Source organism: Macaca nemestrina, chromosome 2 (genome assembly GCF_043159975.1).
Source record: "Macaca nemestrina isolate mMacNem1 chromosome 2, mMacNem.hap1, whole genome shotgun sequence".
NCBI lineage: Eukaryota > Metazoa > Chordata > Mammalia > Primates > Cercopithecidae > Macaca > Macaca nemestrina.
This window is the reverse complement of record NC_092126.1, coordinates 4,613,862-4,632,240: the sequence shown is the minus strand read 5'-3', so window position 1 is coordinate 4,632,240 and position 18,379 is coordinate 4,613,862. Positions and strand designations below refer to the sequence as shown.

General features: G+C 37.2%; 1 protein-coding gene across 4 annotated transcripts in view; it reads left to right on the top strand.

The window, feature by feature from the left end:
* Positions 1–16,223, top strand: part of LOC105470834 (OPA1 mitochondrial dynamin like GTPase) — a 97,371-nt gene extending 81,148 nt beyond the window's left edge. For all 4 annotated transcript variants that reach the window (XM_011723090.3, XM_011723091.2, XM_011723092.3 and 1 more), the window contains 2 exons: positions 13,538–13,612; positions 16,098–16,223. In XM_011723090.3, the coding sequence (XP_011721392.1) occupies positions 13,538–13,602 (65 nt within the window). In that variant the 3' untranslated portion in view covers positions 13,603–13,612; positions 16,098–16,223. The remainder of the gene's footprint in view (positions 1–13,537; positions 13,613–16,097) is intronic.
* The last annotated feature ends 2,156 nt before the right edge of the window (positions 16,224–18,379 follow it).

The window sequence follows — 18,379 nt, the reverse complement described above, 5'->3', positions numbered from 1 at the left end:
ATGATACCAGTTACTTTTATAGTTCAAGTATTCGGGAAGCCATATTGTAGCATAGCATGTACTGAAAATCACTGTCCTTTGAACAGTAATCCCATACCTATATTTGGTACCTGGCCTTCCCGTATGTGCTTGTGTATTCATTATATCTCCTTTCTTTCTTTAAAGATGCTCAAGTCATTCTCATCTTAAAACTAATGGGTTGAACCTTCCGTGCAGTCTAGTAGCTACTGTGAACTCTAATCTCTATTACAAAGGTTAGCTCTTTGAGTCTCACTTCTACTGAAACTGTTTTTCCCAAGATTACTGAAAATTTAAGAGAAAATAATGCCCCAGGCATGCATTCAGGACTAGAAAATACTTCCATATACAGAAAACCAAACACCACGTGTTCTCACTCATACATGGGAATTGAACATTGAGAACACATGGACACAGAGAGGGGAACAACATACACCAGGGTGTGTTGGGGCGTGGGGGGTGAGGGGAGGGAACTTAGAGGACTTAAGTGCAGCAAACCATCATGGCACACATATACCTGTGTAACAAACCTACACATTCTGCACATAGATCCTGCTTTTGTTTTTGTTTTTGTTTTTTAAGAAGAAATAAAGGGGAAAAAAAAAAAGATTTCAAAACTTTAAAAAAAAAAAAAGAAAGAAAGAAAATACTTCCTTGTAACTGCATCATTTGGTACTTTGGAGTCCATATCCTACTTGAAACTCTAGGATCTGGCCCTCACATTTATATAGTGCTTTGCAGTTTACAAAACTTCTGCTTGTCCATGTGTGTCTTGTAAAGTCATATGAGGCTTGTAAGGCATTATATGCCCATTGTTCAGATAGAGAAATTAACATTCATTGACGTAAATGGTTAAGCCAATTACATAAATATTTATGGCAAAGCTGGGGCTAATCATATGTGTTACAGATAGGACTTTTTTTAGAATTGTTTAGGTATTCTGTTCATCATTTGTCTTTGGGTTTGTGTTTGTGTTAACCATAGACAACCAAGTTCGTGTGATTTGGCTTCTTTTTTTATGTGATTTTTAATATGTGTTAAGGATCTATAACAATGAATTTGCCTCCTAAAGAGGTACATAATGTTTTCATTCCTCAAAAAAGATAATTCTCAGTTTATAAATCTATGTATACTCAGTGCCAGTTGAATTTTGTGATTGTTCTTTTCAATAGAAAAGAAATTGTGACTTAAAGGTGATTTTCTAATTTAATTTAATAAGTGAAATTAGTTTAGAAATTATTTTTATTTTTCTGAGCCTGATTCTCACTCGGTTGTGATAAACAGCACCTCTGTAAAATAAATTCAGTGATAAACCAAGAACTTCTGAAATCAGCCTAACATGAATACCTGTTCTTCTTGTGCTAAGTTTCATAATACTTTATCCTAATACACTATTTTTTTAAGAGATGGAACTTTTATTTTACTTTTGCTTTCACCTCACCTAATTCATAATTTTATTAAAACCTACAATTTTTAATTTCATTTTATAATAAATTTGTAGTTTGGTTTGTAAAGCAGGATTACATTCTCTGATCTTATACTTTCTTTTACTTTTAAAATTACAGTGATGAACTGACTGTTTAAGAATCATTCTCATGATTCATTCGTCTGTTTTGCCTCCTTTTTAAAGCTTCAGCACTGAAGGTCTTTTGACAAACCAATATTTATAACAGTTTGACAGCAGGATGAGGAACAGCGTTTGTCTTTGTAACAGCTTGAAGAAAGACCCTTTCCAGGACCCAGTCATGCAGTTACAATCTTGACCTCTTTCTTATGCTGGGAACATGCATACAGCAGCACCTCCCATGTGTTTTCTTGTCCCATTGACTGTCCATTCACTTCCCATCTGTTTTGCAGTCTTAAAGGAACAGAAGGGGCCCTCTTATAAATCTGTCTTTGCAGGTGATAAATGATGCCTATCTCTTTAAGGGCTGCCTGGGTGGTTTTCCTTTTCTTAGAACATTTCTGCTTTCCTCCTAAGTAAATTCAGGGAAAAATATAATTTTAGAAATAAGAGAAAAAGAAAAACAAGATGAATTTTTTAAAGCATTTTTAATTGACTAAGAGTATTTTACTGATCTTTTTTAGTCTTCCCAATTAATAATGCCTAAATAATATTTTTTTAAATGTATTATAGACATTTAAATTTTTATCAGGGAGCAAAATGAATGTATTCATTTTGAAATAATGGAACTTTTTTTGAGAAAAAGCAATGTATCATTAATGAGTTAACATATAAAATAACTTTTTAAGTTTTTTGTCATAATTTAAGTGTGGAGCATCTTATGTATTGGATACAAAAGTGAAATATGTCAGAGTAAATCATTGTAATCTTATGGTAAAATCTATTCATTTTTTACATTTAAAAAGATGATCATAAATCCCATAAACATTTATGCTTTTACTTCTGTTGCTGAAAATAAGCATTATAGGAATAGATATTGATATCATTGGGTTTGCTAAGAATTCAGCAGAAATAAAAATAATTTACTTTTTCTCCCATGCAGAAATTATTTATGCAAGGTTTTATGTAACAAATATTGTCCCTCCGTGGCCCTGCAGAATGTTCTTAAATTACTGATTTAAAAACTATTACCAGTATAAAATGACCACTTTTAGAATATTGTGTTGTATTATTTGAATCAGCTGGCTAATAATATATCTTCTACAGACTAGCTTGTTCGCTTATTAATTATCCAAAAGGAATTTGAGGCAACTTACATATATCCTATGCAAAAGATAAAACTACTTAAGTGAAAACTTTGAGTTGAAGGAAAAGGAAAATCCAGGCAAGTGAAATAAAGTAAAATATAAGATAGAATTGGTGCCCCCTCAAAATGCATGCTCAAGGGTTCTACATACAGGGTTAGGGCAGACCTCATTTTGTTGCATGTCACTTTATTGCACTTCACAGTTACTGCATTTTTAACAATAGAAGTTTTGTGGCAACCCTGTATTGAACAAGCCTGTTGGCACTATTTTCCCAACAGCATGTGCTTACCTCATGTCGCTGTCACATTTTTATAATTCTTGCAATATTTCGAGTTTTTCCATCATTATTCTATCTGTCATGGTGATCTATCATCAGTGATCTTTGATGTTTGTATTGTAGCTGTTTTGGGTACCACTAACTAACTGTGCCCATATTAGTCAGTGAACTTAATCAGTACATACGTGTATTCTGGCTAGACATTCCCTGTCTCTCTCCTCCTCTTCAGGGCCTCCCTATTCCCCAGGACACAACAATGTTGAAATTTGGCCAGCTAATAACCCTGCAATGGCCTCTACATGTTCAACTGAAAGAAAGAGTGCCATATCTCACTTTAAATCAAAAGCTAGAAATGATTAAGCTTAGTAAAGGAGGCTTGTTGAAAGCCAAAACGGGCCATTGGCCAAACTGAATAAAAAAGAAAAGTTATTGAAGGAAATTAAAAGTGTTATTCCAGTGAACACACAAATGATAGAGCAGAACAGCCTTTTTGCAGAAAGTTTTACTGGTGTGGATAGAAGATCAAACCAGCCATAACATTCCCTTAAGCTAAAACCTAATCCAGAGCAGGTCCCTAACTCTATTCGATTCTCTGAAAGCTGAGAGAGGTGGGAAGCTGCAGAATCCAATTTGAAGCTAGCAAAGGTTGATTCGTAAGGTTTAAGAGGAAAAAAGCCATTTCTGCAACATAAAAGTACAAGGTGCTGATGTAGCAGCTGCAGCAAGTTATCAAGAAGATCTAACTGAAATAATTGATGAAGGTGGTTATGCTAAACAGCAGATTCTTGATGCAGATGAAATAGCCGTCTACTGGAAGAAGATGCCATCTAGTAGTTTAATAGCTAGAGAGAAGTCAATGCCAGGCTTCAAGGCTTCAAAAGAGAGACTGTGCCTCCCATTGGGTGCTAATGCAGCAGGTGACTTTAAGTTGAAGCCAACCCAAAGAATTTACCATTCTGAAAATCCTAGGGCCCTTAAGGATTATGCTAAGTCTACCCTGCTTGTTTTCTAAAAGTGGAACAAAAAGCCTGGATGACAGCACATCTGTTTACAGCATGGTTTACTGAATATTATAACTCTTGAGACCTGCTCAGAAAAGTTTTCTTTCAAAATATTACTGCTCATTGACAGTGCATCTGGTCAAGCAAGGGTTCTAAGGGAGATGTACAAGGAGATTAATGTTGTTTTTGTGCCTGCTAGCACAACATCCATTCTGCAGCCCATGGAACAAGGAACACTTTCAACCTTGAAGTCTTATAATTTTAAAAATACATTTCTTAAGGCCCTAGCTGCCATAGATAGTGATACCTCTGATGGATTTAGGAAAAAAAAAGGAAAAGCTTCTGGAAAGGACTCACCATTTTAGATGCTGTTAAGACCATTCAGGATTCATGGGTGGAGGTCAAAATGTCACCATTAACAGTTTGGAAGAAGTTGATTCCAACCCTCATGGATGACTTTGAAGAGTTTGAGACTTAAGAGGAGAAAGTAGCTGCAGATATGGTAGAGACAGCAATAGAACTAGAATTCGTTCTCTTGTAACATGATAAAACTTGAACAGATGAAAAGTTGCTTTTTATGGACAAGCAAAGAAAGTGTTTTCTTCTTTCTTTCTTTTTTTTTTTTTTTTTTTTGGCAGTCTCAGTTTGAAGAGAGTGTTTTTTGAGATGGAATCTGTTCCTGGTGAAGATGCTGTGAACATTGTTGAAATGGCAGTAAAGGATTTAGAATATTACATAAACTTACTAGATAAAGCAGCTGCAGGGTTTGAGAAGATTATCTCCCAATTTTTAAAGAAGAAAAATTGGGGTAAAATTTATCCAAAATTACCTATTGTGGGTAAAATGCTATCAGACAGCATCACACGCTACTGTGAAATCTTTCATGAAAGGAAGAATCAGTCAGTGCAGCAAACTACAATTGTTATCTTATTTTAAGAAATTGCCATAGCCACCCTAACCTGCAATAACCACCACCCTGATCAGTCATCAGGGTCAGACCCTCCACCAGCAAAAAGATTATGACTCACTGAAAGCTCAGATGATCCTTAGCATTTGTTAGCAATAAAGTATTTTTAAATAAGGTGCGTACATTGTGTTTTTAGACATAATGCTGTTACACACTTAATATATTACAGCATGCTGTAAACGTAACTTAAATGCACTGGAAAACCAAAACACCTTACGCGACTCTCTTTATTGTGATACACGCTTTAGTGTGGTAGTCTAGAACCAAACTTGCGTATCTCTGAAGCATGCCGGTACTCTGCTAGAGGGAAGATGCAAGTGTAGCCCTCAGTTTCCTGGTGGCTGGCAGATACAAAATGGAAAGCAGAGGTCATTACATCACTCGTGGTGGCCATCAGACAGCAACACAGCAGTTGCTTAGGAGAAGCATAGGTCTTCTGGGTACACACAGCTGAGAGAAATTTCCCTTAAAGTGGTCCCTGAGTTAGATGATATAATAATGAATCTAATGGCTACGTATAATCAGCAATATCCTGGGGCCCTTTATTGTAATGTTTCTCACGCAGGCTAACATACGCAGTTCTAGGGAAAAAATGATGCTGTCCAAACATATAGCTCTTTGGTTTGGCTTATCTAAGGATAAAATACCTAGTATCCAGAGAAATAGATGAACTTACATCCTCCATACGGTCTCCCATAAATATTATTTGTTTTTGCAGCTGATCCTTTAATAAGTATCAGGTAGCCAGAAGTTCAAGATTTTACACTTACTGACATTGACAAGCACCTGGAATGGTACTACCTTTTTTTTTTTTTTTTTTTTTTTTGAGACATCTCACTCTGTCACCCAGGCTGGAGTGCAGTGGTGTGATCTTGGCTCACTGTAACCTCCACCTCCTGGATTCAGGTGATTTTCCTGCCTCAGCCTCCCAAGTAGCTGGGATTACAGGCGCCCACCATCACGCCCAGCTAATTTTTGTATTTTTAGTAGAGATGGGGTTTCGCCATGTTGGCCAGGCTGGTCTCGAACTCCTGAGCTCATGTGATCTGCCCGCCTCGGCCTTCCAAAGTGCTGGGATTACAGGCGTGAGCCACTGTGCCCAGCCAAGTACTACTTTTTTTATTAGTTAAGTCGGAGCCATAATCATTCTAACTGAGCTGAAATTAGGATTGCCATCCACTTAAGAAAGTTGAGTGGTCTAACAAGGATAAAAGCCTAAGTATAAGGCTAATTCATGTTCATACTGAAACCTTTTGGGGAATAGGCCTAAAATACATAGAAAATATTTGAAGAGGTTTTAATTGTACTAGCCAAAGGGAGCCTGGTAGAAATGCTTGTGTTATAAGAGTTTATTTTTTAAAAAGCTGAATTTATCTGACCAGGCACGGTGGCTCACGCCTGTAATCCCAGCACTTTGGGAGGCCGAGGCGGGTGGATCATGAGGTCAAGAGTTTAAGACCAGCCTGGCCAATATGGTGAAACCCCGTCACTACTAAAAATACAAAAAAATTAGCCAGGCGTGGTGACACATGCTTGTAGTCCCAGCTACTCGGGAGGCTGAGGCAGAAGGATTGTTTGTACCCGGGAGGCAGAGGTTGCAGTGAGCCGAGATCATGCCACTGCACTCCAGCCTGGGCAACAGAGCGAGACTCCATCTCAAAAAAAAAAAAAAAAAGAGCTGAATTTATCAACAAATTGCTATGGAGCTTTTCATATATTCAGCATGCTGTAATATACCTCACAGACTTTCCAAAGGCTACTTTCTTTCTAAATTATACTTTATGGGGGTCACAAAATAGCAAATCTTTAATAATCACCTTTAATGATTAAGTATTGTTTAAGTCAGACTACTCAACTATGAATGCATACATATTCATGGACATCTATTACATAGCAAGCAGTGCTATGCTGGGCCGAGTGATTTTAAATAACAGACTTTTTGGTAAGTAGAGAATTTATACAAGCAGTCCTTGCTGTTCTCCACATTAATGCTTAGAAAAAATACGTTATAAAAATGATCTTTCCAAAATGAATTATGAAGCCCCGTGAGAATGATATGGCAATTTGTGGTTACATATTTTACTAGAGGGTTAATATCAAATAAATAAAAAGATACTAAGGAATAAACAAAAAGAATTTTAAAGATGCAGTTATATAATGAATTAGAACAATACATTTTAATCATAAGTTTTAAATTAGTGTGGACTTTGAATTCTCGTGGACAAATTGCTTCATTTTATAGATAAAGCTAGGACTGTGGCTTACCCAGTTATAAAGTTAATGGCAAATACCACATTGTCATATATTTTAAATGATACACTCTGCTTTATAAAAATCATATAAAATAACTGCCCCATAGATTATTAAAGATGTTAGACTAGGGAGCCTTAAAATTTTTTTTCATCGAATGTTTCTTTCATTATTAATTCCATGAAGTCCATGTTACAGAAGATTTTGTCTACAACAGTGCAGTTAACATTCTTCGCATTAGAAATACAACCACCAGGCCGGGCGCAGTGGCTCAAGCCTGTAATCCCAGCACTTTGGGAGGCCGAGACGGGCGGATCACGAGGTCAGGAGATCGAGACCATCCTGGCTAACACGGTGAAACCCCGTCTCTACTAAAAAAAATACAAAAAACTAGCCGGGCGAGGTGGCGGGCGCCTGTAGTCCCAGCTACTCGGGAGGCTGAGGCAGGAGAATGGCGTGAACCCGGGAGGCGGAGCTTGCAGTGAGCCGAGATCCGACCACTGCACTCCAGCCTGGGCGACAGAGCAGGACTCCGTCTCAAAAAAAAAAAAAAAAAAAAAAATACAACCACCAGCTAGAGTTCCTAATCAGTATAAGGAAGTAGTTGTTAGGAGAGGGGATGTGCTTCTAGTCCAAATGAAGATTTCCATTTTGAGTTTTTGAAGTAATGGAACTCACCCAGCCTTTACAGGCCCCAGAAATCTGGGAACCTCAGCTTTCAAAGTACTGTACCAGTCCTTAACGGTTTTCCTGGACATGTGAATGATGCCTCCTTCTGTAACATGAGGGAGTATTCAGTTTGTCTTCATTGAGTGTTTAAAAATAATCATGCTTATTTTAAGGAAAAAATCTACAGAACTAAGATTCAGAAGTGCTAGATTTAGTCATATACCTTTGTCTATCTCTTTGGTTCAACCTTTCATCAACTGTAAAAGACGCACATTTTTTCTTGTGCTAAATCTAAGAATTTAACTGTAGTTTTGAGAATCTTGAGTGTAGTCTCTTGTTCACCTTTTTTTCCTTTTCTTGTTTCCCCCACACCCTAGATTCACTTAAATACTGAACTTCTAAAGGGCAAGTTAATAGTGTAGTTGTTGAATAAAAAGCAAACCTTTTCATGAACAATATATATTACATAATAAAAAGTGTTCCTTTACTTTTCAGTACTATAGTGAATAGCTTTTTACAGTAGAATCTCACTTAGGGGTGTCTTAAAGCTTAACACAAAGTGCTTATGCAGCATGTTATAAAACAGTTCTATTAAGGTACATTTGGATCTTTGGGTGTGTGGTTTGCTTAAAGTACACTGCATTAGTAAGTTGGCAGCTTGCTTTCTTTAAAAACATCAAAAGTTTTAAAAGGTTTATTTCAGGGCATGTGTTAGTGTTTTGTGTGTGGTTCTTTGTTCCTGTTCGAAACTGTTATTAACCACTGAAGTGAACCGTCTCCCGGGTTTGGCCTTTTGGTATTCACAGTGTATTCAAAACCTAATTACAGATTAGTCTATATTTGAGACTTTAGAGCAAGTATCAGAAGACCCAAAAAGAAAATGAGAGTAGCAGTATCATTTCATGTTGAGATAAAGAGACCCAAAACATGAATGGGCGTCAAGTCATCTGAAGAGAAGAAAAAAGAGAAGGAACTTCATTCACTGAGATGGTTTATGAGTTGGGGATTATGGGAATATTCATGACTCAATCAAGAAGCACAGTGAATTGATGTTTGAAATAGCTCATCTTTTAAGTAAACATTGGATAAATGCAAAGTAGACTCAGTATTCACTACACGTAGAAATAGCTATTTCGGTATAACAGAAATAGCAGTTTGTTAATCCCTTCCTGAGTTGGTTTAATTTACCAAGTAAATCACAAATTTTATTCTTTATTTGTGAATATTTAATTCAAATATTTAATGGAAATATGAGTTTGCTTTATAATTACTCATGCTGATCCATACACCTATTTCTGAGAGAGAGCAATTTCTGATGGTGAAATAGTTACAATAATATTTTTGAAATTTGAACGCAGTGTGATATTGAAGCATTAATTTGAAGGATCGGAAAGTAGGAAGTTTTTGTTGGCAACATTCAACTTCATTGTTTATGGAAAACTTGGCTTTCTGTGCAGCCAGATGGCACAGTTAGTGTACAGACATTCTTGGAAACTTATGTCAAAATTTAAAATGAATGAATTTATGAGAAATAATTCTGCTTATTATTTGTAATATAGCTTTCTTGGAAAGCAAGAAATCAGAATGTAGTTTCTAAAGCTTCAAGTGAGTATGTATACATAGTCAGCATCTTTCAGCCTTGATAATAAGATGCAACCATTCAGGTGAAGGGATTTTTTTCCCACTTGTGTCGTCGGACCTGGGTATCCTGTTCTATGTTGCTTGTCTGGTTCAGGTGGGAGCCACCAGCTTTCCTTAACCTTCATTATCTATGTGTGTCTTGCCTCCCATTCCCAGGCTTGCTGTAGCTCTTCTGATCCTGTCTTCCTCCCGCTCGATCACTAGTGTATATTCATGAAGCCAGCTAAGTTCGTTTTTCCCTTTGAAAACTACAGCCCTTATGTTCTGTGCCAGATTTTGGGCAACTTCATTTATCATTGATTGAGCATATGCAGTGATCGGGCCTTGTTCTGGACATGGAAGGCGCTGAGCAGTTGTGATCCCATCTTGTATTGTTCTCCAAGGGCTTCTCCAAATGTGTATGGATTTAGTCTCCTCAAGAGGGCACAATTTTCATCAGAATATGATAGCATATTATGTACTGTTTGGTCATCCTTAGGCATAGACTACTTAGGAGGTGTCAGGAACTATTTTGTTCCCTGATTTTTATTGAAATGCCTGTTGTTTTTTTTTTTGAGACGGAGTCTCGCTGTGTCACCAGGCTGGAGTGCAGTGGTGCGATCTCGGCTCACTGCAACCTACGCCTCCGGGGTTCAAGTGATTCTCCCTGAAATATGTCTTATTTTAAGTCAAAGGTAATACTTAAAGACCAAATAGACTTAAAATAACAGCATTTGCTTTGTCGCTATGAGCTTTGCTTTGTTATTATGAGTTAACATATGGTAATAGACTGGGTATAGTAGCTCACACCCTGTAATTCCAGCAGTTTGTGAAGCCGAGTGGGGAGGATTGCTTGAGGCCCAGACTTCGAGACCAGCCTGGGCAACATAGTGAGACCCCCATCTTGACAAAAAAAAAAATTAGAAAATTAGCCAGGTGTGGTGCTACATGCCCGTGGTCTCAAGTACTTGGGAGACTGAGACAGGAGAATCACTTGAGCCTAGGAGGCTGTAGTGAGCTGTGTTTGCATCACTCCTGGGTGACAGTGCAAGACTCTGTGTCAAACAAACATGGTAGCAGATGTAGTGTGTGTTTCTTAATCAGAGAAATGTAGACAAGGCTAACTCTCCAGGCTTTAATGTCCTCATATTTAGTAATGATACCTGCAAGGTTGTATGAGAACCAAATGAAATGCAAAATTTGGAAATACATAGTAGATACATCATAGCCTTAGAATGAGAGAGTAAGCCAGGAATGCTTCTCAAAAGTAGGATATCATGTGTGTCCTCATATCCAAGTGCATTGTGAAAGTGAAAGAACAAAGAAAAAAATGTTTTTCAGTTAATGTTTAAAGGATACATTGATCATAATTGCTCTTTTAACACTCACCTCCAGTCTCTCCCCCCCTCCCCCCGCCCCCCGTTCACACCTCCTGCCCCCGGTACTGCCTGGTAACTTAGTTAAGTGTCCTTTGTCATTCCTGAGGTTTCAAGGCATGGTAGTACTGTGTCCTGATATTCTAATCGTAAATATTTAAGGGAAATTTGGCATTTTTTCATTTTGTGGTTTTCATATTAAAGTACATTAAATAGTCTTTTTGCTTTCATTTAGGAAAAAAAACTGCTTACCTGTTAATTTTAGAAAAATCTGATTTTCATTTAGACCTTACAGAGTGAGACACTCGCATCAGAGTGGCTCTGGGTATCTTTCGATCCAATTGGATCTTGCTCTGAATAGTCTCTTGTAGAGGGTAAGGCTGCTGTGCCGCCTCCCTGCAGTAGTCCATCCAGCTTAGGATGGGGGTCACCAGTGGGGCAAAAGGATGGGTAGACCTGGCCGTGCACTGCCCTGTTGTTCTCAAATCATGTATCAAATGGAGTTGGACTTCTCTTCATACAGTACAGCATTCCCAAGTAGAAATATTTCTCAGTGAAATGTGGAGAGAAGCACCTGTTTGAGATTCCCATGTGTTGTGTGATTTAAGTTAGATGATTTTTTTTTAAAAAGACCACATTCATTTCCAGAATTCTAGGTAACAATTTAGAAAATGTCTTTCTCCTAACCCCCCCACTTTTTAAAAATCCTTCAACTGATGAACTGATATGAAACTTTCTTACATTCACTGAAAAAAAAAAAAAAATAGGTTAAGCTGTTTCTAAGCAACTAAATGAATTAATTTTAAAACTAAGAATGTGGCCTTATTTTGGGAAAGCAAGAAAGTTTACTGGTTTGTCTGCTGTTTAACAATTGGAAGTGAGCCCACCAGAAAATTGAGACTCAACTTCTAAGAGATAGGTTAGGAATTTTTTTAAGTTTTTCTAGTTTAATTTTATATATAAGGAGTTAATGCTGCCTTCATAATAGCTATTATCATATCTTCTCAATACATAGTTTGAGTAAAACCATTGGACTTTCCCTTCCCCTCCCCCCACAGGTTTTATATCAGCCTGAATCGAATACCTAGAATGAGCAGTGCCGCAGCCAGGCGTAGTGGCACTCACCTGTAGTCTCAGCTACGCAGGAGGCCGAGACAGCAGGATCCATTGAGCCCAGGAGGCTGAGTCTAGCCTGGGCAACATAGCAAGACCTACAAGTTTTAAATTACTGGAAAAATAATATGGAAAGAATAAATTACTGGTAAAAGAATATGAAAATGTTACATTCTTTATATCCAACCATGGTAGGCTTTTCTGAGTTCCTGCAATGCTAATAAGAATTCATTAAAAGACAATTCTTCATTTTCTTGGGTACTCATCACCAATGCTGCCTCGCTGGTAAAAAGGAATACTTATATCTTCAATTGCAGATTGTTTACTTTTAAATATAAAAGATAAAGTAGAATGCTTGCCAGTTTTGCCTCTAGGTCACTCACTTTGAACCAGCCAACCCACCTTAATTGATACTTTCCACTAATATGTTAAATTACATTAAAAGGACAAAAATATTTATCATGCTTACTATAACCTACATTTTAAAATAGAAGCCAGGCACAGTGGCTCACACCTGTAATCCCAGGACTTTGGGAGGCTGAGGCAGGAGGATCACTTGAGCCCAGGAGTTCAGGACCAGCCTGAGCAACAAAGTGAGACCCTGTCTCTACAAAAAAATTAAAAATAAAAACCTAGCCAGGCGTGGTGACACCTGCCTGTAGTCTTAGCTACAGGCGAGGCCAAGGCGGGAGAATCACTTGAGCCCAGGAGGTTGAGGCTGCAGTAAGCCCTGTTAGCGCCACTGCACTCCAACCTGGGCGACAGAGTAGGACCCCCATCTCAAAATATAAAATAAAATAGGAGGTGTATGACTAAGTTAGCAATGAAGTAGTATAGATCATGACTTTTCCACTTTTAATAGGGGATTTGGCATGTACTGTGAACAGTTGACTTGTGGAGGAAATCTACATTTCAGAGAGAGATAAACTTTTCTTATTTATAGCTGGCAAAGTACTTTTTTGTATGTGTTTTTACAGAATCATTGCACTTCTCGTATTTATTGCAAGCGTCTCCCACAGTTTCCCTTGTCTTTTAATTTAGGACATAGAAATAAAAGTATACATTTCAATGTGGCCATATTGATGGATCTTTTCCTTTGTAACTCATTACTTTATACTTAAGTCATTTCCCAGTCTAAGGCCACCTCTGCTTTCTTTTAATTTTTTAAAATGGTGTCATTGTTGTATATTTTCCTGTGACCCAGACATTTCTAACTGTGGGTTCTTGATTGGGCTCCAGAGAATCTGAGAATTCCTTAAAATTCTCTACATAATTGTACATGTACTTAATACATGCTGTTTTCCATGTTAAGAGTTCACAGTTTTTAGATCCTCAAAGGGGTCAGTCTGTCTCTCCTCCCACTTCCAAAATATGTCTGAGACCTACTGCTATAATCCATCTGGACTTTATTTGGATAAAAGGTGGTATGTTGAGACTCATTTTTCCTTTTTTCCCCAAATAGTTAAGTATACCAACCATTTAGTAAATAATTACTTTGAAAAATAAATGTTTTTCTTTATTTTTATCCCCACAGAGAAAGTTAGAGAAATTCAAGAAAAACTTGATGCTTTCATTGAAGCTCTTCATCAGGAGAAATAAATTATATTAAGTGAGTAAAAATTCTATAACTGTATTGGTGATGACTAAATACAAAATTATACTTTTCTTAATAGTTTATCCTTCTGCTTCACTTACATCCTGGTTGTTACTTATGCTGTAATTTCAGTGGCATCAATCTCTGAAACTAGCTTCCGAAATTCATTTGTGTAATGTTCCTTTGAATAACTTGATTGCCTTCTGGCTGAACTAAAAATATCCTCTAGAACTCATTTTGAATAGAACAAAGGTGAACAGAGAGCTAAGATATTGTATAATATGCAGGTGACTCATTTTCTAGGTGTAAAGAATTGAGCTGTAGTTGACATTACTTTATTCCTCATTGCTTATAGTCTGTCAATAATCATGTGTATGTTAAATATTTAACTTACAAAGTTTTCTGTTTGACTTAAAATTGTAATAATTGTTCTTAATCTTTATCTCTTTTGTTTAAAAACATTTAGATAAGTGTTTTTCCTACTTAATTTATATAGCCTTAGAATTTAGTACTCCTCTCAATGAATTTACTTTCTTGTCTGATTCTGTTTTCTGGCATTAGAGGCATGTTCCTAATAAAATGCATATTTAAGGACTTTTCCTTAGTAGCATAATCAATTAATTGTTGCTGAAAAATTGTAAACAGTAAGTCACTTGCATGAGGTGAGCCCTCGCTCTGTCACCCAGGCTGGAGTACAGTGGTGCAATCGCAGTTGACTGCAGCCTCAACCTCCTGGGCTCAAGCAATCCTCCCACATCAGCCTCTCAAGACACTGGGGCCACAGGCTCATGCCACCATGCCCAGCTAATTTCTGTAATTTTTTGTAGAGATGGGGTTTCTCCCTGCTGTCCAGGCTGGCATTTGCTTTTATAAAAGGAGTTGAGAAAAGAAAAATGCTGTAGTTAAGTCATTATCACTTCATATATTTTGTCACTTTTGTCTGTGAGCCTTACCCTACAGACAGCCTGCAGCAGGCTCAGAGCTGGAAGGAGTAGAAATGTGCAAGCCTCCCTCCCTAGCTACACTCGGTTCAGGTCAGTTCAGAAACGGCTCTTAAACCAAACAACCTACTTTACTGTCAGGAAAATGTATTTGAGAAAGCAGGTGGAAAGGGAAGCACAACTCACATGGTACATCATTGGGAACAGTACGCCAGCAATGAAGGAGAGAAACAAAGCGTAGAAAACTTGAAAATAAAGCTTTGTTACATTGTTTCATTTGTTTCTTTAGTAAGTTAAGACAGGCCAGTGCGGTGGCTCACTCCCAGCACTTAGGGAGACCAAGGCGGGTGGATCACTTGAGGTCAGGAGTTGGAGACCAGCCTGACCAACATGGTGAAACGCCATCTCTACTAAATATACAAAAATTGCCGGGGCGTGCTGGCACATGCCTGTAATTCCAGCTACTCGGGAGCCTGAGCTAGGAGAACCACTTGAATCTGGAAGCAGTGGTTGCAGTAAGCAGAAATCGCGCCACTGCACTCCAGCCTGGGCGACAGAGCGAGACTATGTCTCAAAAAAAAAAGTTAAGACAGATATGTGGAAATATACATAATCATCTTTAACACAAGGCAAACATAATTTTTGTGTTTTATAAGTGTCCATGTTCATAAATCCTTTCTACATCTTCTGTGTATGAATATTTTATTTTAAAACCATTAAGTGTTATAGTATCACCCTAGTCATGATAGTTACCATGAATACTTACTATTAGAAGTAAACATCTTCAGTACCTTGATCTCCAGCACCAGAGCTTACATGATAGTTTTGTTTACCAATCTGTATGTGCTTTGCAGGGAAAAACTGATGAAAGCCCCGGAAGCCCCATTAAAAATATAAGCTGTATTTCTGTTTTTTTTAACAAAATGAGGAAGCTGAAAGCCAGCCAGTGTTTTACATAATGGTGTCTCTCCACTCAGCTGATCAGTGTGACATCCAGAATTGCTGTTGCTGCTACCTGTCTAGTCTCTAAGACCCTTTTCAACCCTTGTGACTTAAGACTCTGAACTTTTACAAAGTATCTTGTGAACTGGACAGATGATCTGTTTTGTACTCTGCAGATGCATTTAAAAGAGTAAATCTGGCAGAATGGTAACCTTGCTTCATTCTGACCGTTTTATAAAAGTTACCAAGGACCCTAAGGAATACTCTCTCCAGTGTAGTTTTAACACATAGGATTCCTAGTTAATTGTTACTCTGATATTTGCTGAAGATGTTTATATGCTACACAGCCATACACAGATTCTCCTCCAATTAATTTTAGTATATGCTTTTAACTTTTTCTACAAGAAATGAATTCCAGTATATTTTTATTTATGTTTGATAAAAAAATTATGCCAATACTGTTATGGTAGGTGATAGACTATATAAGTTTAGAAAAACTAGCAAACGTAAGCAGGTAGGCGTCAACGTTGTTATGATCATGCGGTCATAAACTTTGTTTAGAAATTTTGCATTTGTCTCCCCTGACCTCAGTTTGTTAAATGGGTTTATTTTTACAGATTCATACTCATCATCAGCTCTGCATATATCTGAAGAACAAAAACATCAACATCTTTTGTCCAGCCTCTTTTTCTTCTGCTGTTCCACCTTTCTAAACATACAATAAAGTCATGGGATAAAAACAATTGATGTGTGTTACGGGCGTGTTCACCGCCAGCTGCCTTTCGAATGGAAGAACAGTGGTAATGGATTAACATCGTACTTTGCTGTACTAAAGTGACAAATGGGAATAATAGACTTGGTGTGGCCATTAGGTTCAGTCCTTGAAGATAAGAAACTTGCTCTCTGTTGGTTGTCTTATCTGTGGTGGCACTAGTTTACCGCGTTAACTGAGGTTACTCAGTGTCAATTTCTTCTCCAGAAATACAATGCTAGGTGTTTTGAAATAAAACTTATATAGCAATTTTTTTAAAGTTATCAATTGTATATAAAATCACGATAGCCTGCTAAATCATTGTGTGTGTCTGTAGTATTCTATTCCCAGAAACTATCTGACCATGATAATTCAGTTTATATTCACCACATGAAAGAAAAGTAACAGAAGAACCCCTAAAACAGGTTAATTTGGATTGTAACAATTCAGTGTACATTCAGTGAAAGAAATTTCAACCCTTCATAGCCAGCGAAGAAATTTGCCTTGGAAGCTAAGTCAGTACCAGCTTTTACCAGCGAAGAAATTTGCCTTGGAAGCTAAGTCAGTACCAGCTTTTACCAGCAAAGAAATTTGCCTTGGTAGCTAAGTCAGTACCAGCTTTTACCTATTTGATTCAGTTGCTGTTTTCTCACTCTCTGTATCCATTTGAAATTGATTTATTTTAGATGTTATATACTTACGTTAGGCTTTCTGGTAATAGTGGGTTTTTTCCTGTTGACAGAGCCACTGGATTATGACACAGGATGAGGAAGATTAAGGATAATCAATTGACTAATTTCATTTAGAATATTATCAAACATTTCAACTAGACATCAGAAAAAGGCTTTCTTTCATAAGACTATTTTAAATAGAAATTATTTCAATAATTAAAGTAATGTTGACCATCCCCCTCTTAGCTGAATAAAGAAAAATTTAGTTTAATTTATTGCAATTTAATTACAGTACTATCTTCACAACATTTTCATGTGTTTTAAATAAATATTTTTTAATTGGCTAAAGGACATTGAAGCAAAGAAATGCTTTTTTACTTACAATGTCTATCTCATTTGCTGCCTTTTCACTAAGGCTTCACTTTGTTAATAAAAATGTCCATTGTGTGATGTTTTTTCTTTTACAGTTCACTAAATCTTATTTTCTTGGAATTGCTTTTTGGTAACAGCTCCATTGCTACTCCCCATCTTATTGTTTTCCATCATGCATGCTTCGCTGTGATCCCTCAAGATGTAACACTTGGTACACACGGTTGAGGATATGGAAAAACACTTCCGAAAGCGGGAATTCAGTATATGTTTGTTTTATTCTGTTTGATAAGGAAAGTAGGTCCAGTTTTAAGCAGCACAGATGTGCTGGTAGATGCATAGTCAGGAACTTTTTTTCTTTCTTTTAGGTCTAGGGACAGGAGTGAATAGAAGGGGAGGAGAACTCTGTTATGTTGAATACACAGATTAGGAGATCACCTTACTGGATACACCCCTCTAACCAGTGCTTACAGGTTAATGCATGTTAATGAATATTTTTGCAGTTGTAAAGCATAACAATTACAACTACACATCTATTTCTAAAGAATAAAACAGGCCCATATTTATTTACTTCTGTCAACTATAGAGAGAAAGAAGTACCCTCAGCTGTATTTCCACAGATTTCTCCCAAGGAAAAGGCTAATATTAGTCACTACTGTTATCACATCCCTTTGTGTAAGTTTTAAAAAGAGGTGGAGGGAGAGCTTCGTTTCTTTGAGGAGATCAGTATTGTAACGTATATGAATAGATGATAACAATTAATATTACTGAAAGTCCCACGTGAGAGTCCTGACGTCCTCTCCATGCCGCACAGTAATTTGGCTTCTTTCATGGGTTTTTTTCTTCTTTTTAGCTGATCTCATCCTAAGCATGCTTTATTTTTCCTTGAAAGCTAGGTATTTATCAAGTGCAGACGTTATTGAAAGAAAGTAAAATTCAGTCTCCAGAGTAAACCCTGTGTCTTGTGTCGGTAGTTCAAAAGTTCGAAATGACTCAAATTTCAGCAAAAAGATACTAAATAGACAGAAGTTGAATTCGAACTAGCCACAGAATCATTTGTTTTTATGTCAGAATTTGCAAAGAGTGGAGTGGACAAAGCTCTGTATGG